Here is a 21,438-nt window from a genome sequence, read left to right as displayed (position 1 = left end):
ACCTTGGCCTAGTCACATACTCCTAGCATCAGGCAAAGGCAACAGCAAACCTCCTTTGAAAAAATCTTGCCTAGAAACCCCCATTATAGGTTTGCATTAGGGTTAGCATAAGTCAGAAACAACTTGAAGGGACACCATACACACCTAAGATGTCTGTGACTGACAATTCCAAATGTCCCTCCCTAAATTGCCAATCATGGTGTCTCATGAGATGTTGCCATGGCAGTTAAAGCATAATATAGTACTATAATTGTGAATGGGCCCAGAATGTTAGTCCTTCTTGATGCAATATATGTCCTGACTAGGAAGAGTAGTAATGTAGAAATTAAGTACAGACATATGTTTATTGATTAGAAGAGGCAAGGAAGAACATGAGCTGTATGCTTGCTGAGATATTGAAGTACATCTTACTGCAGCAACAATGTAGATTTTCAGAAGGTTAACGAATTCAGGTCAATTCAGCATACAAAATACAACTGATCCTCTATCTCCTTAGATTCTGCACCCATGGATTCAACCATCGACAGTTTGAAAAATGTTCACCCCCCCCAAAAAAAAATCCCCAAAGCATACCTTGATTTTGCCATTTTATATGAGGGATACCATTTTATTACCCCATTGTATATACTCTACAGATTTTGGTATCCACAGGGGGTTCTGGAACCAAACCCAAGTGGATATTAAGGGCCCACAGTATTTGCTAATATAATGGCACATGGGTGGCCCTTTGATGGCATCTGCTTTAAAAAAAAAACCAACAATAAACGTATGGCCATCCTAAAAACAGCAGTATGGAAGCTCTACCTGAGCAAGATATTTAGGCATTGTGGGCCATTGGTGGAATCCAGTGAACTATCGCAAATGTAATGTCATTTCAAGGGTAACTACAGCACTTTTTGCTTCTGTGCTTGCATAGAGAAACATGCTTAACTTTAAGATAGGGTCACTGTTAAAATTAGACCATATGCTTTGTGTGTGAGTGTGTGTGTTTTGAAGAGCATTTTAGATTATAGATGCAAGGTGCTGGCCCAACAACTGCTCATCTAAAATTAGCATTTTGCAGGATGGTAGACTCTCCTGCTTCACCAAAATGTACTGCTAAAATGAAATCCTTAAAAACTGCAGTGCAACTAGTTTTGGCCTGTTGTGCAGTCTGATCAAATAGGTACATTCATCTTCCGGAAGAGATTTTATCTCAAACATCTAATTGAATTTGGCACAGACAGAAGCCTTTTTTTTCTTTTTTACTTTTTCTGCTATCAGTGTATTGACATGAATAGATAATTGTTTGTTTTCCTACTTGTATGTCAAAGAAAAACATATGGCTCCTTTTATTAAATGTGCTTTCTTATTTGATATGATAGTGCTTATGTATATTTTATATTTGAAGATGGATGACTCGATATTTTCTTCTTCCTTTTGGAATACCTTTCGATTTTGTTTGCACATTTTTGTTTCCTTATATATTATGAGCTAGCTTTGCCCACAAAACAAATATGCTTGTTTTTAAATAACCAAGCATCCACTGTTTTGTCTTCTTGCTGACAAACAGAAGTATAATTGTGTTTCAGAAATATCTTTTCATTGAGGACAGGGTGGACCAGTCTTAGTTTTTGGAGCATCCTTATAAACCTGTCATCAGTAGGGTCTGTCTTCCCCATGCCCAAACTTGGCAAAGCTAATTCCATTCCCTCCTCTTCACCACCAAGACAGTGACTTCACTTGGCATCCACTGCCTTCCTAGGTCAAGTACAAGGAAGCACATGAAGGAATGGCAGTATGAGAATGCCAAGTGTTAGCAGTTGGCATCTAACCATTCTCTTTTGCTTGCTGTGAAGGAAAATGGATAACCTATTCAAATAGGAGGAGATGATGTATGGCCATTACTGAAAAAATATTTCCTAGGCTGGAGAGGAAATGATTTGGGGGGGAGCCAGGACTCCATGTCTTAGGAGCTTATTGCACAGCTTTGATAATGTGACTTACCACTCCCGAACTGAAGCCTAATTTGGTCTGTATCTTGGCCATATCACATGGCTTTTGTCTCCCAATCCGCCATCTGAGCGCAGCCCATGTCTCTTAACACACTTTGGCGCCCATTTTTCAAAGTCGAGAGCTTTCCGACTTTAAAAAATGAGCACCGAAGCACATTAAAGGATGCAGGCTACAGCCAGACTGTACTCAGATGCCGCATTGAAAGACAAAAGCCATGTGATGAGATCAGGATGCAGCCCAAGTTAGGCTTCAGTTCGGGAGCTGTAAGTCGCATTATAAAGCTGTGCGATAAGACCCTCAGTATAATCATGAGGGAAGTATGAGATGCAAGTGGACATCACCCCTCAAAATTTCTAGCCCTTCTGTGAGAATTTGTTTTCTGCCAGGCATTTAATTTGCTAGTTGCATGTGCTAGGCTGCTAATTTTTGCACTCTGATACTTCAAAACAAAACAAAACAAAGATGATAGTGATATTATTATACTCCGGTAATAATAACAATTTTTAATTCTAGTGGTACCATAATGTGTTTTCATATTATTATGTTCTTTTTTTGTCATTGCTATTTGGAATTTTTGGTTATGTATTTTATGCAAACTACTTGGGAAGTGTTTCCTGTGAAAAGAAGGAATATAAAATATCAGTAAAGATATGTGTTCCTAATACTGAACCTCCAAACAACAGTCGAACTCTGGCTTCTTTAGCTTTTCAGCAACCTGGTGAAAAGAACAAGGTCAATATTCTTGTTGGTTCCCTTTCTTATTGTTATTATTTCCTGCCATTTTTTTAAATCTGAGGAAATTTACTGATCTTATTTAAATTTAATATGATGTACTTTAAAAAAAGATAGATCTAGATTTTGTCTTCCATGAATGGAAGGTTTCTTTTACATAAGACTCCTTCCCCTGCAGTCCCAGTACCACTTCCACAATCTCTGGATGAGAATTTGGAAGACAGGAGAAGATGCAAAGTGGTGGTTGTGATGAATAAAAAAGAAGTAGCTTCCTCTTCCCCCAGTGGATTCTCTTGACAATGCAAACACTGGATCCCAGCAATTGTATTTATGAATTAACATGTATCCTAAATTTATCACTTTCCTTCTTTTGTCATAGGGGCCACCAGGAGCAGCTGGTGCAGAAGGGAGACAAGGTGAAAAAGGAGCAAAGGTAAAACTGAGATTTATTATTAATAATGATAATAATATTCATATTTTGCTACAGTAGCAGTGTATTATTACCCCTTTCAAAGTGCATGCTTCCCACCCTGTGCTCCTGACATGTCTCGCTAGCATTTTCAATCAAACGTAAAAGTTATCTGCTGACATATCTATATTCACTGAAGGCCAATTCACATGACAGGAGGCTCATGACCCTGGCAGAGAGAGTCTTGCTGATGGACAATGGCTCCTCCTGATAAGAGAGCTATTTCTATTGTATCTGTATTACACTCTACCACACCTTTATCTAATAAGAATCACCTTTATCTCTGTACATTGCCTGGAGGATCAAAAGGAAGATCAGCTGGGTGTGGAGCCTGATTTCAGCCTGAGTCATAGTAGATAAAATGAGAAAGAACAGAACCATGTGGATATATTTATGTACATTCTTACACATCTACAAGAGCAAACAGAAAGGTCCTAAAAAAAAAGTAACTGGCCTACTGTGGTGGCAGAAGCTTATACCAAAAAGACAGTGTAGAATGGGTTAATATCTTTTATTAGGGTCACTAATGTTTAAAAAAAAAGTGTTCTGTGGTGTAAAAATGGGGTAAAGGGAAGAGACAAGAAGGCCAACAATCTGTTTTAGTGGATTAGTGTGTTTCTAAACATAGAAATGGTTTGGACTTCTTGTTTCTCCCCCTATCCAATAATTTTTGTGCCATCCCACCACCTTTGCATGGGCCTAATAAAAGTTGTTATCCCATTCTACATTTTAGTTTTGCTTATGAACCACATGGCTACTTGATCTAAGCATAGATAAATGCCGAATCGTTGGAGGGTCTATAGTTGAAGGAATCTATTTCTACTTTATTTTTCTACAATAAACCTACTTTACATAGTTTCTTCCAATCCTGTTAAGATATATGTTTTTCAAATACTTGTTTATCACAAGAACACTTTTCATGCTTGGGACCTATTTGAGTTTTAGTATGGTGTTACTCACCTTGCTTTTTTCAATACATGAGCATTTCTGTCCCCTTCTATCATTACTTGTGGGAAATGAGACATGTAAAAAGGAGAACTTCCCATTCAAGTGGAGACCATCAACATGTGTAGAGAGCATCTGTGCAAATACTTCTCTTCAGATCTATCATTTCCCACATGAGGAAAGAAACAACAGAAGGGATAGGGCAAGATGGGTAACAACTAGAGATGATTTCAGTATAATCTGAAGAACAATATGTAAAGCTATCTCTTCCCCATAACATTTTATGACAGAGGAGATCAAGGGCAGAGAATAGTGAAAGACATTTGGGGGGATCTTTTTCAGTACCCTACACCTTGAACCTTTATTGTGTAAGAACACACATTACCAACACTTCTCAGTCTCCTGTTGTTTTTTTCCCCAGCCATAAAAGAAATGAACAAGCAATACACTGCTGTTACTTTGTTCCAGTTTGTTCAGCTGTTTTATATTTTATAGGGTGAACCTGGTTCAGAAGGTGCTCCGGGAAAAACAGGTCCAGTTGGGCCACAGGGTCCTGCAGGGAAGCCTGGCCCAGAGGGACTTAGGGGTATTCCTGGCCCTGTGGTGAGTGGATTTGAATAGAATTTTTAATCTGCTGTTGCTTGCCCTCCACAGTACCCTCTTACCGAAGAATACTAATTTATGTCTGTTCTATAGGGAGAACAAGGTCTACCTGGAGCACCAGGTCAGGATGGCCCACCAGGTCCTATGGTGAGTACCTTTCCTGTCTGAATTGTTCATAGAAAAGGATTACTAAATAATTCATCCTGCAAGGGCACTTCTTCTGGCTTTTGTGAGTTTGGTTGACACAGGATTAAGTCTTCATTGGGTTTATAAGAAGCTTTCAGTAGATGTCTCAAAATATGACAATTTCTAGAGGCCTCCCTAGTTATCCCAGATATGTTCAGACCTGTAATGCATCACATGGAACAAAGACATCACTGTTATCACATTCTAACATACTAGAAACCTCTGTACATATCTAGCAAGGCCTCTGGCACATTAGGAACCCATGGCATTGAAGATGCGTATCATTAGTAGCTATTTTAGGATTTGTTTTCAGTTGCAGGAAGTACCTTGGATGTAGGATAAAGGAGACAGTTCACCTATCACTATTGTAGGACATTAGGTGCCCAGTGTCCTTGTTATGTCTCCATTTTTAAAAATAAATACCAATCTATAGTTATTGCCAAAGCCCCTGTTTTTCAGTGTATCAGGCCTTATGCATCTCTCTTGAGATGGAAACTCTTCAGATGGAAACATCTGAAGACAGAAAAGAGGGAATTAAGGGTATAAGGTATTAAGAGGCTGCTTTGTACAAGGTTGCATGCACAATCCTATAAGTGTCTTTTCAGAAATAAACTCTATTGACTTCAGTGAAGCATGCACACAGGCAAATATCCGCAGTCTTTGTCTCATTTTACTGACTTTGAGTTCTGCCCTCATTGCGTGCTTTACACAATACTAAAGGCAAGAAAATGAGGGTATATATTTTAATACATACCTTTAGACAATGGCTTGAATCCTAGACTTCACAGCAAGTTTCCCATCTCCTCCTTCCAACAGCCCCAGTTATGTTCAGTAGTAGAACTGGGAGAAATATGGTATCAAAGATGAGGAGAAAACAGGAAATATTCCTTCACATGTTCCCTTTAATTCACATATTTTAGGATCTGAGTTCATGTTGGTGAAAACATGCCATAATTTATTCTGTACTTAACGTAAAATGGAATACAGGAAGAGGAGGATCTCCTTTGCAAAATGAATGATTCCTATATAGAAAATGTTACAGATGAACAATTATTGTTGAAGTGGCTCTCACATCCAGTTCTCCCATTCAACTCTAAGGGAATTATGGCTAACTTTTGTACATCTTGCAGACATGGTTGCCTGAGGGTAGCTTTGAAAGGAATTTTAAACTAAATTCCTAAACTGGAGGGAAAAAAATTATTTATTTATTTATTTATTTATTTTCCTTACTAATGTGAAGATTCAAATTTAGAATGAATTGCGATGGGCAGAGGAAGGCATATTATTAATTAGTTATACATCCTTGAAAATTTAAATTTTGAATCCCACTTAAGTTCAGACACTGTAGAAGCTAACTTCAGGTTATATCCAGTAGACTGCCTCTGTGAGTGGAATATTAGATAAAGTAGGACAAAACCTCCTGAAGGTGAATATTGCACCCAGCATCTGAGAAGCCTTTAAAAAAAGTACCACTACTGCTTCACTTTTTGTTTATGAATTATGCATTTCTCTGTGCTCTTTTCATCTAATGATATCCTCAAGAAGGCATGAGAAAAATAACACTCCAAATGAGTGTTTCCCCCATACAGAGAGAGTTCTGGCTGTTTTCAAGCCCCCCCCCCCCCCCCATCTTTCAGTTTGGCTGAAAGGGTCACTTGTAAATGCATAATTGTATTGATGGCCATTACTGGCAGCCAGCTTTCCATAGTAATCAAGTTCTGAATATGCCCTGTGTATATTTGGTTTTAAGTAGGAGTGCAGTGCTACTCAGAAATAAGTCCAGCTGAATTTCAATGGTCCTATTCCCAGATAAATGTGTACAAAATTACAGCCTGACTCCCTTCAATTCCAATTCCTACAACATCACCCACATCCCTCAACACAGTTCAGACTTGCTCAATGAGTCCCATGAGGTTTAAGCTGTAATCCCACTTTGGTTCTTTCATTCTTTGGATATAACTTTTTAAGGGTGCTATTAATGTTAATGAAGGTCTACCTCGTGCTAATATATTCTGTGACTAGGCTTGCATGGGATCATCTGTCATTCATTATATTCTCATACGTCTCCTTTTTAACAAAGAAGGGCAAAACAACAACACCCCCCCCCCCCTGCACTGCTGCTACTTTTCTGGACAATGGATGGGGCAAGGTTCTTCTCCCTTTGCTATAATGATCTTCCTGAGAAATGAAGATGAGTCCATGGTGTCTTGGCCAGAATGTGTTGCCCTTCTAATCTGCTGACTCAAGCCAACTGTCTGATGGAGCTTACAGGCAGGGTGTGGTAAATCAAGATTCCCTACAGAACATAAGTCAGAGATGCTAATATACTGAAGTGCTGTCCACATACATCGGTATGCACAGTTCAGTGTGTTGCTCTTCTTTGATGAACATTTTTACTTGGTAGAATTTTACTTCTACTTGGATTCAAAGATATGCCTCCAGACAGTGGCAGTCCATGACCTGAGTAGGGGAAGGGATGTCCCATTCTGCCACTTCAGAGTAAGACCCCAACCCTCCTCAGATCAAAGGACACTGGTCTTAGGAGGATGTTAATAACTTCCTTCCATTCATAGGTATGAAGTATTATCAGAGATGATAGCACCAGTTGTATGTTGGATGCAGCCAAGTGAAAGACCTAGAAGGGATAGTTGTAACCACAAATGCAGCCAAGTAACAAAAGCAGTTCTGCATCATGAAACTTGTTTCAATAGTTCATGTATTATTGACTTTCCTTAATTCCACAGAGGAAGCATTAAATGGCATTTAATGTGGAGTCAAAATCACAGGTACCTTTAGTTAAAGGAACTACCCTAATAAATGCATTGCAGGAGCATATTATTAAAGGTCACCTTTTGTTCTTTGGTAAACAGACAGGCATCACTCACTGAATGCTTCAAGGAATTATTATATCTGTACTTGTGGTACCTTTGACGGTTCAGGTAAATACCATGAATTGCAAAATAGAGTTGTCTTCATTTAAAGTTTGTTTTCTCTTTATCTTTAGGGTCCACCTGGCTTGCCTGGCTTGAAAGGTGATCCAGGTTCCAAAGGTGAAAAGGTAGGTGAAAATGCATCAGTGTATAACCCATGCATGTTTCTCTTACAAATTCATTATTATTTAACTGGGTTTTGGTTGCCCTTTCCATTTTCATATTTGACCCATAATTGTGTATTTTGTATAATTCCTAGGGACATCCTGGCTTGATTGGACTGATTGGACCTCCAGGTGAACAGGGAGAAAAGGGTGACCGAGGTCTGCCCGGCCCCCAGGGAACCACAGGACCAAAAGGAGATGGAGTTAGTGAAAGCACATATACTTTTCTTACCTGCTTAATTGCATAACTGTTCAGCCTGTCTCCAAGCTGGGTATCATGTAAGCTTGTTTGATGTGAAAGAACACTAGGTTGGGTCCAGAGTTGCCTTTATGTAAAGAGAAGGATTTCTTCTCCTTTACAGAGGCAACTTAAATTCAGCAGGGAAACAGTAATCTCCCCTTCCTCTCTCCAGCAGAAGGTGCTTCTAGATCAGGACGGAGGTCTCCCAAGAACAAAGTTCTCCTGCTGGAACTCTGAACCTACCATTCAAGTTTCTGCAGGCAAAGAACATACAAAAGACTTACCGGGAGAACTCCTAAATGAGCATCCTGGAAATGCATGTTGCTAATATTTTTTTTAGGAACTGTGTTTTGTTTTCAAACACTTGCTTAAAATATTTCTGTTCATTAACACATTCTCTGGCTGGTATGATTTTCATTGCTTGTGCTCCTCTATTTATTGTTGGAATCTTTTTAAATTATATAACAATATATTATTTCTAAGGCTTTTAAATATTTTTTGTTCTACTGACTTTTGAATATAAGTTGCTTGGCACTTCAAGTGACATCAAGTGGTTTACAAACTAAATGGATTTTACTTGTGAGCTACTAAAAAAAGCACTCACATGCGAAATACCCTTGGTGAGCTCCTTTTTTCATTTTAGTATAGCTTGCATGCATATGTGTATGTGTGTGTGTATTGTCTTCAAGTGCCCCTCATAGTTTTCTTAATGAATGTTCCATTTATATTTAAAAAAATTGCTACAGAAAAACATAGAAGTTCAAAAAACAACTGAGGAACATACCCAATGAGAGAAAAGGAACAAAAATATTCCCTGGATGCAAGCTCAAAACAAAGATTAGTTCTGCATGCAAGATATTTGCAAATGTCCTTTCTGTTAAATTAAAACACTAACAGCAACCAAAGACCCCATATTACTTCAGCTAGACTTAGATTTATTTCACCAAGCGATATGTGACTGACAGTGTTCTAGTATCTGGGAGCATATTTAGTTCTTTCTGCCCAAATTATCTTAAAGGTTGTTTTCCCATTCCCCACTATTGTACTCCAAAACTTTCCTAACATACAGCAAGAATTCTCCTTATTGATCTCAGTGGCCCCAGAAACCATCACATTTTCCCATGTTATGTTACAATTACTAATTTAGAGATGCAACTTTGTTATCCAGAAAATATCATTATGGAAAGGAATTTTGTAGCACTTTTGCGACTAACTGTGTGATAGAAGCTGTAGCTTATAAATTGTAGCATAAGAAGCATAAACTCCAGAAATAAAACAGTTCAGCCCCACTTTATCTGTCATGGCTCTGCCTGTGGAATCCTGGGATTTGTAGTTTGGTGAGGTATTCAGCCTGGTTTGTCAGAAAGCTTTGGTTCCTCACCAAACTACAGATCCCAGTATTCTGTAGAATATAGTCATGGCAATTAAAGTGGTGTCAAACTGCTTTATTTCTGCAGTGTGGATACACCCCCAGTCTAAGAAAGCTTATGCTACATCTTCTTTCACAAACTTAGTCTCAAAGGTACTGCAAGGTCTTTTGTATATAATTACTAGTTTATTATCTACATGTCTATCTTTCCCATTTTCCAAAGCAGTCAAAGTGTTGTAAATGGTTCTCCTCCTCCATATTTTGTCCTCACAATAACCCTGTGAGGTAGGCCAGATTGAGAGGAAATTATGCCCAACATCACCCAGTGAGCTTCATTGCCCAGTGATGAAATCATCTGGATCTCCCAAGATGCTATCTAGCATTCTAAAAACTTCAATAAATTGGCTCTGTTCTAATCTAGTTCTTGAACCTTTTAAAACAGATTTTTGTGTTAAAATAAGTCATATTTCCTATTATCCATTTGATAATTTTTAAAAAAATCTCTCTCCTAGTTATTACCTATATACGAATAACATCCATATCTACAGCTTGATGTCTTCAGAAACTCTATAAAATTCTGTGGGAGTGTGGTATCATAGGAGTAAGGATATTTGTATTTACTTGAAATTAAAATTACAGCATGGTCACAAGAACTGATTTGTGCATGCTTTCATTTTAAAGGGAATTCCTGGTCCTGCTGGCCCAATTGGTCCTCCTGGGCCACCTGGTTTACCTGTAAGTAGCTTCACTGTATAGTATCTCTCTCTCTCTCTTTCTCTCTCTCTCACACTTTTTTTTTTTTTTACATTTGCATCTTGGTAAATATGACATGGCTTAACTCTACTTACTTACTGTATTTTTTATTTTATTTTAGGGCCCTCAAGGCCCCAAAGGCTCTAAAGGTTCGACAGTAAGTAGCCTTGCTACCACATAAAAAAATTTTATTGTTGATTATCCCTTTTTTTCTATATCCAAAAATTTGCTCATGTGGTCTTTCTTACATTCCTTCATAGGGTCCTGGTGGTCAGAAAGGTGATGGTGGTTTACCAGGACCTCCTGGGCCTCCTGTAAGTTAAACTGCATCTTGTAATAATTAATGTTATATAAACTAGGAATATACAGTAAGTATACAAACTAGGAAGTTATATAAACATGTAAGAAGTATGAATTCATTCTTGATAACAACAAACTAGAAATAGTCAAATAATTTCCATATCTTCTGATCTAATATTGGTCAGAAAGAAGACTGCAATCAAAAAAATGAGAAGAAGATTAGGATTGGAGAGGGCAGCTGTGAAAGAACTAAAAAAGATCCTAAAGTGCAAAGACAATTCTAAAGTTAGGATTGTCCAAACCATTGTATTCCCCATCATGGATGTGAGAGTGGGACAGTGAAGAAAGCTGATAGAATGAAAACTCATTTGAGAAGTGGTGCAGGAGCAGAGTGCTTAGGAGACCATAGATGGCCAAAAAAAGAAAACAAATGGGTCCTAGAACAGATCAAGCCTGAAATCTCCCTGGAGCCAGGATGACTAAATTGAGACTGTTGTACTTTGACCACATCATGAGAAGTCATGATTCATTAGAAAATGTGTGTGCAACTTCAGTGGGTGGGTATCCTATGTCCCAAGATTTATAGGTATAGCTGCCAAAATTCTAAATCCAAGTGTTAGACCAGGGGTAGGCAACCTTTTTGAGCCGGGGGCCGGGTTGGTGTCCCTCAGACAACCGGGGGGCTGAAGCCGGGGGTGGAGCTTCCACCCCTGGGGGCGGGGCCGCATGCTGGGGGCGGAGCTTCCACCCCCAGGGGTGGAGCTTCCACCCCCAAGGGCCATGCCACCTCCTCTTTGCCAGCCCCTGACGGGGCCCCAGGCCCTGTCAGAGGCCAGGAACGAGCTGGCGGGGACCGCCAGCGCTGGAGGCCTCCCCGTCTTTGCTGGCCCCTGACGCCAGGGCCCCGCTGCCGCCGTCGGAGCCCTCCTGGAGGGCCCCTGCGACGGCAACTGGCCTCCCATTGCCTTTGCTGGGGGGGCCCATTGCCTTTGCTGGGGTCCTCCAGGAGGGCCCAAGGGACAGCAACTGGCCTCCCAGGGGCCCGCTGCTGCCGTTGGAACCCTCTTGGAGGGACCCTGCGACGGCAACGGGCCTCCCAGGGGCCCGCTGCCGCCGTTGGAGCCCTCCTGGAGGACCCCGGTGAAGGCAACTGGCCTCCCAGGGGCCCGCTGCCGCCGTTGGAGCCCTCCTGCAGGGAACTTGCGATGGCTACGGGCCTCCCAGGGGCCCGGTGCCGCCACTGGAGCCCTCCTGGAGGACCCCGGTGCAGGCAACGGGCCTCTGGGAGGCCCTCTGCCATTGCAGGAGCCCTCCTGGAGGGCCCAAGGTACAGCAACTGGCCTCCCAGGGGCCCGCTGCCGTCGCAGGAGCCTTCCTGGAGGGCCCCAGCGACGGCAACTGGCCTCCCAGGGGCCCGCTGCCATTGCAGGAGCCCTCCTGGAGGGCCCCAGTGGCGGCAACTGGCCTCCCAAGGGCCCGCTGCCATCGCAGGAGCCCTCCTGGAGGGCCCCAGCGGCGGCAACGGGCCTCCCAGGGGCCCGTTGCGGCTGCTGGAGCCCCGTTTCGAGGCTCCGGAGGATGCAGCGGGCCTCCCAGAGGCCCGTTGCGGCTGCTGGAGCCCCGTTTCGAGGCTCCGGAGTATATAAACTTGGTAAGTCACACTTACCAGTATATACATTCCATTGATTTACTGGATGAAATTTATTTGTATATCAGGATTTCAACTTGTATAGCCTCTCAGATGTTGACCTACAGATTCTAGCAGCCCAACCTGTGTACTTTCCTTTTGAACTGTCTTCTCCATGTTGTCCTGGACCCAGGAATCTTAGCAAGAAAAATGTATAAAACATATTGTTTGGATAAGTACTTGTCTCCTTTGCACGTTTCATTTCTGTATGTATATCAGTATCAGTATCTGTTGTTGTTGGTTTTTAAAAAAATATTTTTATCCTACCCTTTATCTGAAGATGTCAGGGAAGCATGCTATAAAATCAATCTAACTAATTTAAAATAGTATAAATAATTACAATAATTTTAATAGGTTAAAATAGTAAACAATTAATATTTTTAAAAGGTTAGTGTAATTTTAAAATAAAGTAAAATGTGCATAGGAGAGCATTTGTAAAATCAGTTAGATTCCCCCAAAGCTTTCATAAGCATCAATGTTTTTACTTGGTGCATAAACAGCCAGATGTCCAAGGGGAGGGTGCTCCATAACAGGAGTGCCACAGCAAAGAAAGTCCCTTACCATGTCCTCACACTTTGACTGGTTGCTCTGAGTAATGGCACATTCAAGCTGTCCAACCTGCATCATTGCCCATAGGTAATGATTTCTGTATACTAAGGTGACCTGCAGCCCAGATTCCAAAGCACTGAATTCCACATCACTGAATTGGGTACTTAGGAATGATTATATTTCTGTCTCACCATTCCATAGTGAGACCAAGGTCTCTGTTGAATTGCCAGCGCTATCAGCTTCAGAGCATTCAGGAGTTCTTCATATCCAGGGGTAGACCATCTTGATCAGTCTACCAGCACCACAAGGAGAATCTAGATTTAAATTTATGTGCATATTCTATGGCCTCTTGATACAGTAATTCTGTTTCTACAAAGGTTCTTTCTCTTTTTGTACTCTAATCTTCACCTTTACTTGTTCTCTGGAGTTTTTTCATTCTAAAAGAGTGTGAGGGGGGAAAAAAACATTGATTTTGTGTTCCCCAGGGTCCTCCAGGTGAGGTTATTCAGCCTTTGCCAATCCAGTCACCCAAGAAGACCAGAAGATCTTCAGATGCCATGATGTCTGATGCAGCCGATAGCATCCTTGATTACACTGATGGCATGGAAGAGATCTTTGGCTCACTTAATACTCTGAAGCAGGACATTGAGCATATGAAATATCCAATGGGGACACAGAACAACCCAGCTCGGACATGCAAGGATCTCCAACTCTGTCACCCAGACTTTCCAGATGGTATGCTGATGTTACATGACAAAAGCAAATGTACTGAAATTAGGATTTGCTAAGTGATGATGTCAGGTCATTTATTCTAGTTATATGACTAATATACCCTCTAAAAAGAATTAAGCAAAATGTTTGTTAAATCCTTTTAATTTTTTTTTAGATTAAAGCCCATTATAAATGTTTGTACTTCAATAACAACTGAAGAAGCTTACTGAATTGAAATACTGTTCACTTTTGGGGTGGGTGGGGAAAGCATTACTGTTATAAAATATTTGCATGTATGGGAAAGAATTCACTGTACAGCAAAAGGTTCCTGAGGTACTCTACATTACTAGGCATTTTTTCAGTGATTGAAGAAAGATCTTTCAGACATTCAGGCATGATGACTGAACCCACCAGCATTGGAGGAGGAAGTTCCACAATTTTCCACCATTGCTGTAAAACAATTAATAAGGGCAGGGGGAGCCTATTGGCTTACTATTGAGTGCCTCCAGATTGTCTTACCAGCTGAGTGTGTAAGGAAAATCTATGCAGACACCATCACCTTTTACTACACACAGTGATCCCCAGAGACCAGAAATTAAATAAAGGTTAATAATAATAATGATAATAATGATGATGATGATGATGATAGTAATAATAACAACAACTATGTTTATGAAGATGATAGTAGGTTAATGGTCACATAGGCCATCCATTAATTCACCATGGAACTCCCCAGATTAGGAACCTCTTGCTATCTGAGGTTACTACATATGAAAAAAAAATCTCTTTCTCCTGAAGCTAAGGAAGTTGACAGCAGAGAAGGAGAAGGAGATAAAATAGAAATTTAAGAATTAATATGAGAGTTATAGGAAGCAAGACACACATTTTGTCAAGGAAGGTTTTACCTTCATGTCTAGAAGATGTGCTTGTTGTGCACACTTTTACTTGTACATTTCCAAGACGTCTGCTGGAACACTTCGGTTCATAAGCACTTACACTGGTGTAGTACTATTAGAGTCCTTTTGCTGTTGTTCTTGCTGTGGAATGCAGTAGGCCCTTGGTGTCTCCTGTGGTTTTGTTCCAGTACCCACTGGATGCCAAAATATGTGGATGCTCAAGTCCCATTAAATAAAATAGTGTCCCTTATATAAATGCCAAAATCAAGGTTTGCTTTTTTGGAACTTACATTTTTTTGAATATTCTCATGCTGTGGGTGGTTGGATTAAGAATCTGTGGACTGTATTTATATCCTGCTCATCTACTAAGAGTGGTCAGAGTGGCTTGGAAACAGAAAACAAAATAAAGTGCATAGTAGCATACACTATTTATCACAGAACCATAGAGTTGGAAAGGATCCCAAGGGCTATCTAGACCGTATGGTTCCGTTCCTTCTTAGGTTGATTCTAAAGGGTGATGCACGGGGACAGTTGCTCATCTAAAATAGAGCTTAATTGTGGTGTTCCTCAAGGCGCCCTCTTGTCCCTGATGCTTTTCGCTGAGAGAGATCCTCCGGAGATATGGAGCTGGGTGTTTTCAGTATGCTGATGATACCCATTCTCCATGTCTCGGTCTTCAGCTTTGATGGATGATGGCATTTCTCTTCTCAATGAATGTCTTGAAGTGGTAATGGGCTGAATGAGGGAAAACAGACTAAAGCTGAATCTAGACAAGATGGAGGTACTCACAGTAGGGCCCCATAATCTAGGCATCAGGATACAACTACCAGTCCTAGATGGGGTCACACTCCCCGCAAAGAACTGTGTTCAGAGTCTGGGGTGCTCCTTGATCCGTCACTCCAGATGGTAAATCAGGTAAATGTAACAGTCAGGAGTGCCTGTTATCAGCTTCGGCTGATATGCCAACTGCACCCTTTCCTGGGACTGAGGGACCTGGAAACTGTAGTACATGCACTGGTAATTTCACAACTCGATTTCTGCAATGCACTCTACACGGGGCTACCCTTGTGCTTAACCTGGAAACTCTAAGTAGTACAGCCAGGCTGGTCACTGGAAAAACTTGGTATGCCCATATAACACCGATTTTGAAATCCCTTCACTGGCTGCCTGTTGGCTTCCGGGCTCAGTACAAGGGGTTGGTTTTGACCTTTAAAGCCCTACATGGCTTGGGCCCAACCCACCTTCTTCCATATAATCCGCTCCGCACACATTACTTTGGGTCTTGGTTTCAATTTTTTTTTAATTGCTTGTCAACCAGTCTTAGATGTTGAGGTCCTTGAAGATAATATTGTATGTTTTGGGACACAAGAGGTCTCAGACATGAAAAGAAATATACCACTTTGTTCTCACTGCTCTTAGGGTGATCTCACATTCAGTGGAATAGCTATTACATTTCTTCTGAGGCTGTGCCATTTCCTCTCGGTTAAGCAAATTATACACATGTTCATTTCCCTATGTCAAAAACTCCATATGGATTGAAAGCTAGTATATCAGTGGGGCCTAGCTTTCTGCATGACTTGGTAATTGGTAATTCTGCATGACTTGGCTATATGCATATAGCATTTGTGGAAAAATATTCAAACATGTGACACATTCTAAAGTGGCACAGTCCTTGGCTGCTGCCACATTGCAGAAATAATGCAGTTTGTAACCACTTTAACGTCTGTAGCTATGGAATTCTGGGATTTGTAGTTTGGTGAGGCACCAGAGCTCTCTGACAGGGGAGGTTAAATATCTCACAAAGCTGCAAATCCCAGAATTCCTTAGCATTAAGTCATGACAGTTAAAGTGGTGTCAAACTGATTTATTTTTGCAGTGTGGTTACACCCCTGGAAGGACTAGACCATATTTCTGAAGGTTTGGAGGAATTCTTGCTTGTTACACATGCATAAATTTTCTCTGCCCCCGCAGTCCCTGTATTTGATGGGGGGGGGGTTCCAATTAAAGAGCAGAACATTAAATGCAGCCTACAGTTTAACACTACAGATCTGGGGTGACCCTATGGTGAATGGGCTTGTTGCCATCTCTATGTATCTTCCCATTCCTTCTGAGCTTATAGTTATCATGCAGGACTATGATACCGTTCTTTGAAAAATCCTTTCCTAAACTTTCTGAAACATAAGACAAGTTTACCAAGCTATGTTTTAAAACAATAAAGAATATGGGGATCATTTTATTCTGTGAAAAGGTACAAAACATCTAATTTTACCACTAAAAATTTTATAGCCTCATTTAGGAGGCAGTAAAGCCTTAGAATCAAGCAGATAAATCCTCTGATGCAATTCCTTTCTTATCCATTTCAGGAGAATATTGGATTGATCCCAACCAGGGTTGTTCTGGGGATTCTTTCAAGGTGTACTGTAATTTCACAGCAGGTGGGGAAACTTGCATCTATCCAGATAAGAAGTCAGAAGGAGTAAGTACCAATTTGTTATTATGTTCACTGTTGATGGTTCCTGCTGGGTTGTTTCAAGACAGTGACAAAAAGCAGATGAATGCAGTCACATTTTTGTTCATTTTGTGTGCCTTTTTTAGGCATGATAATTACTCTGCCAAATTTACATAAACTCAGACAAGGCGGTAAAATGATAATACACCAATAGGAAAGTCCATCCCCCATTGGACACAAATGCTTATTTAATGCAGATGTTAGCTTGCCGCACCTGTTTGCTGGACACTTTTTCCTTGTCTGTGCCACAGCTGTGGAGCCATTTCTAATGATGCACAAAACACACTCTGATTCATGGGAAATGAAGTCATTTTTAAGGGTTTCTTTTCCCTAACTCTTTCTCTGGAATCATTCCAGCATGCATCTGGGAAATGTTGTCCATGTGACAGAAAGCAGCCATACATATTTAAATGCATATTTAATGTAACTCTTTTGCAACTCTCCAAATGATCTTATTTTCTTTCAAAATTCACACTTTAAATGTATTCTGATGGTTCTTGGGAAAGTGAATTGTACCAGGACATTCAGGAAATAGATGTGGGGGGAGACAAGTAAGTAATTTCTGATTCACAAATTGGTTATGGATGGCCCAGACCTTGGGACCTTTTTTTTTTAAATGACAGTTCCTACAAACCCTTCCCTTCATAACAAGCAGTAGTTCAAAGTAGTTATTTTCTCCTAAGTTTCAATAGAGATAGTTCCACAAGTATTTCTTCATAGTTGTTATACTGAGAGCTGACAGCATAAATAAAATCCACACCCAGATACAAATCAATGTGACGATATAGCACAGTACTGATACATTAATATCAGGCTGCTGCATTGAATGGTCCTTTAGGGAGAAAGGTAGGAAATAATCAATCAATCAATCTCTAGTCCAGCAGGGCTCCTGTAGTGTTTTTATATTTGCTGTATGTGCCTTCAGGTCATTTCCTGTTTATGGCAATCCCAAAGCAGATCTATCAGGGGGTTTTCTTGGCAAGATTTGTTTAGGGGGGGGGGGTGTATTTGCTTTCCTCTGAAACTGAGGGGCTGTGCAGACTGCCCCTGAAGGGGTGGCCTGCAGCCACCTCCATCATCTCCAGATTGGGGTCACGGCAGCTGTACACCACAGCCCTGATCTAGCCTTTCCACAAGACAAAAAAGAGCTGCAAAAACTGGCTCCTTTTTGTACCCTGGAAAGAGCACCATAGCTGCCAGCAGCTGGCTTTATGGGGATTCTTTGGTGCTGCGTCATCAAGACACCGCGCCAGAGGAGTGCCATGATGCGGTGTGGTGCAGTGCACAGAGTCGGGGCAGGCATTGTGTAGATGCCACACCCTGACTCCATCCCCAGGCCAGCCAAAGATGCCAGTCTTCACAGCCCCTGAATTGCTCAAGGTCGTCCAGTAGGTTTCCACAGCTAAACCAGGGATATGAACCCTGTTCTCCAGAGTTGTAGTTGAACGCTGAAACCACTACACCATGATTAGTTTTACAACAATTAGTTTTATATTGCTAATATCAAATATCCAAATCAGAGCACCTCAAAATACCTGGAGAATCTATATTCAGAAAAGAGAGGTTGGAAGGGGAAATTAATAAGCAGTAAGGCAAAGATTAGAAGAGGTGTTTTGAGGCAGGGACTACAATTCCCAGAACCCCTCAGCCATGCTTGCTGGGAAAATTCTGGAAACTGTAGTCCAAAAAGCAACTCTTCTAAGCTTTGCTCTAAGGCAGATGGTTCTCAACCTTTGGCTGTCCAATGTTTCAGTTTTGGATTCATCTCCCAGAATCCTCTGAACAGTGGTCAGGGACTCAGCTAGCTGATGTACAAGGTTTGAGAATCACTCCTCATTGTGGAGCTCCGAGCACTTTATAATCTTTACACCGCCACACAGTCTCTTATCCAGGCACCAACTAGCCTCAAACACTTTACTGTAGTGCACACATTTTTGCTACTTTTTGGAGGCTGTAATGATGGACACTGCACTCCCTGCCTCAACCTTGAGATATCACACCCACAGCTCAATCACTAGTTGTCAGGTGTAACACAGCCTATCCAGTTGTCCAGCATATGTGGGTTAGGATATGAAGCAGATGAAACAGTCAGTTCTAGTTTTGGAAAGGTTGTTTATTTAGGAAAATGAGATAGAAAGAAATAAAAGCCTAGAATCACAATTCCACTCTCCAGTTCCCAACAATCATAGAATCATAGAATAATAGAGTTGGAAGAGACCACGAGGGCCATCCAGTCCAACCCCCTGCCATGCAGGAACTCTCAATAAAGAACAACAGAAAGGAAAAGCAAAGGAAAACAAGCACACACTGTAGTTTACTGTGTCTGGAGGAAAGAAACCAGGCACCCAGCATCTCAGCCCAGCCACAGGCTATGGCGGACACACACACACACACACACACACACACACACATTGTCCACGCAGGCTGCAAGCTTCTCTGAAAATTAAAGACCCTTTGTCTGCTAACATCTTATAGATTGTTGTCATTTTCCACCAACTTAGCGCATATACAATGTTATCATGTTCCTATAGAGTCTGTACCAAGGAAACAGGGGGAACATTCCCATGCCCACTCAGCATCCCAGGTGCCTGGAGGAGCAAGGAGCTGCTTATCTCTTTTTGTTCTGAAATGTCATCCCTCCCCTCCTTTGTCCCATCACTGCCAGGGAGAACATCCTGTGACCCATTATCACAACAAGGCCTATGCATTTTTAAAGTTAACTCAGCCTAAACCAAAGTTTTGCTAGAACTATAAATCCCAGGATGATACAGAGCCCTATCATTCTCTCTTAGAGGGAAATATAACTGATTCAGTGAGAATCACAACTATAATATTTGAAAGGAACAAGATACCATCTGGGCCTGGGCTCTGCCAAAAGGCAAAGTATCCACAATCCATTTCCCACAGATCTGCCTGGATGGTCCAATTAATATATTTGGTTATTTAATCTGTAATATGAGAACTGAGAATAAATTTCTCTCTAGATAACTCAAAATACAATTAAAACTAGGCAGAGAGCCCAGGCACTTTACACTCTCTGTCTCTCCCGCTCTCCTCTTTTTTAAAAAGAAGATTAATGTAGCAGTATTTATGTAAAACTCTTTTATTTCCTAGTCATTTCTGGCTGACATAATTAACATTCTTTGCTGTGGTTCCCTTCTCACAGGTCAGGATTTCATCATGGCCAAAAGAAAATCCAGGAACCTGGTTCAGTGAATTTAAAAGAGGCAAGCTGGTAAGTTACCATTTATTTTCTTTAGAATTAATATGCAGTGTTGTCCAGACTTTAAGTAACCAAATCTAGCAAAGATAATCAATTTGTGCAAACAAAGTTCCTGCATGTAGTTTGATTTTTCTAAATATCACACACCACATCTCTTGTCTTTTTGGATTTCAGTGTGGGCAGGCCACACATAAGGTTGCTCTAGGCACAGCGTATTGTCAAGGATGTGTGGCATATGCAAGCAGTTTTCCTTTGAACCTGCAGGAATTCAGGGCCAAGGCAGATACACGATGACCTCTTTGATACTTGCATGTGATTGTCCTTTGCCATGCTTATGTTGCTGCTTGTAATTATGTAGCTAATGACTAATTTATACCACATCCCATTACAAGAGCTCAGGACAAGTAACAGATTTTTCAACTTAAGCATTGCTAAGTGTTAAGAAGAAGTGTATTTCACAACTGGGAGTATGAGATCCAGTTTTTCATTCCCAAAACATACTGTGGACCACAGCAGGCCTGGTTCTGATTAAACTTACAGGTAATAGTTGTGTTCTGTTTCATTTTTATTTTTAAAAAATGTTTGTAGCCTGTTAAAACACAAAAGCACTGCTCCTCAAAGCTTCTAAGCAAAGAAAACATGGTATTTTTCTTCTTCCTGTAAGGCCAAAGGAACCATAGGTAACAGAAACAATGCTGGGCCTCAGTGGCCCATGAACTATACTTTGCCCATTCCTGATGAAGAGATTTGGACAAAATTTTGTACATATTGCTGTATATCCAGTTCCTTCGCCTCTTAGGATAATGCATTCACCTGTCTTGCAGCTTCTGGCACTGAGTGGACACACTTTTTTTTATAAGGCAGCACAGAAATCCCAGAGGCCCATGCAAGGTTCAGAAAAGGAAGAGGCACTAGAGACCACACCACAAACATATGATAGCTAATGGAGTGCACCAAGGCATTTCAAAAGAAAATCAGCATATGCTTTATAGCAAAGCCTTTGATTGCTTATATCATGAAAGGCTATGGAATGCTCTTAAAGATAGGATATGAGGCTGCTGTCTAAACAGAACACAGAGAAATAGAATGGTTCCCAATTGGCAAAGGGGTCAGACAAGGCTGCATCTTATCACCCTATCTGTTTGATTTATATGGAAAACATATTGTAAGAAAAGC

At 40.9% G+C, this 21,438-nt stretch overlaps 1 protein-coding gene across 1 annotated transcript in view; it reads left to right on the top strand.

Annotated features, from left to right (window-relative positions):
- The window catches only part of LOC149316541 (collagen alpha-1(XI) chain), a 325,693-nt gene that overhangs the window by 295,016 nt on the left and 9,239 nt on the right, over positions 1 to 21,438 (top strand). The window contains exons 56-66 of the mRNA XM_089515788.1: positions 3,107 to 3,160; positions 4,637 to 4,744; positions 4,838 to 4,891; positions 7,935 to 7,988; positions 8,120 to 8,227; positions 10,316 to 10,369; positions 10,509 to 10,544; positions 10,648 to 10,701; positions 13,409 to 13,658; positions 16,894 to 17,006; positions 20,206 to 20,274. Of these exons, the coding sequence (XP_089371914.1) occupies positions 3,107 to 3,160; positions 4,637 to 4,744; positions 4,838 to 4,891; positions 7,935 to 7,988; positions 8,120 to 8,227; positions 10,316 to 10,369; positions 10,509 to 10,544; positions 10,648 to 10,701; positions 13,409 to 13,658; positions 16,894 to 17,006; positions 20,206 to 20,274 (954 nt within the window). The remainder of the gene's footprint in view (positions 1 to 3,106; positions 3,161 to 4,636; positions 4,745 to 4,837; positions 4,892 to 7,934; positions 7,989 to 8,119; positions 8,228 to 10,315; positions 10,370 to 10,508; positions 10,545 to 10,647; positions 10,702 to 13,408; positions 13,659 to 16,893; positions 17,007 to 20,205; positions 20,275 to 21,438) is intronic.

The sequence above is a fragment of the Sceloporus occidentalis genome, unplaced genomic scaffold, assembly GCF_023333645.1.
Source record: "Sceloporus occidentalis isolate IW3139 unplaced genomic scaffold, rSceOcc1.0.p SCAF_3, whole genome shotgun sequence".
NCBI classification, from domain to species: domain Eukaryota; kingdom Metazoa; phylum Chordata; class Lepidosauria; order Squamata; family Phrynosomatidae; genus Sceloporus; species Sceloporus occidentalis.
This window is presented reverse-complemented; position numbering and strand designations above follow the sequence as displayed.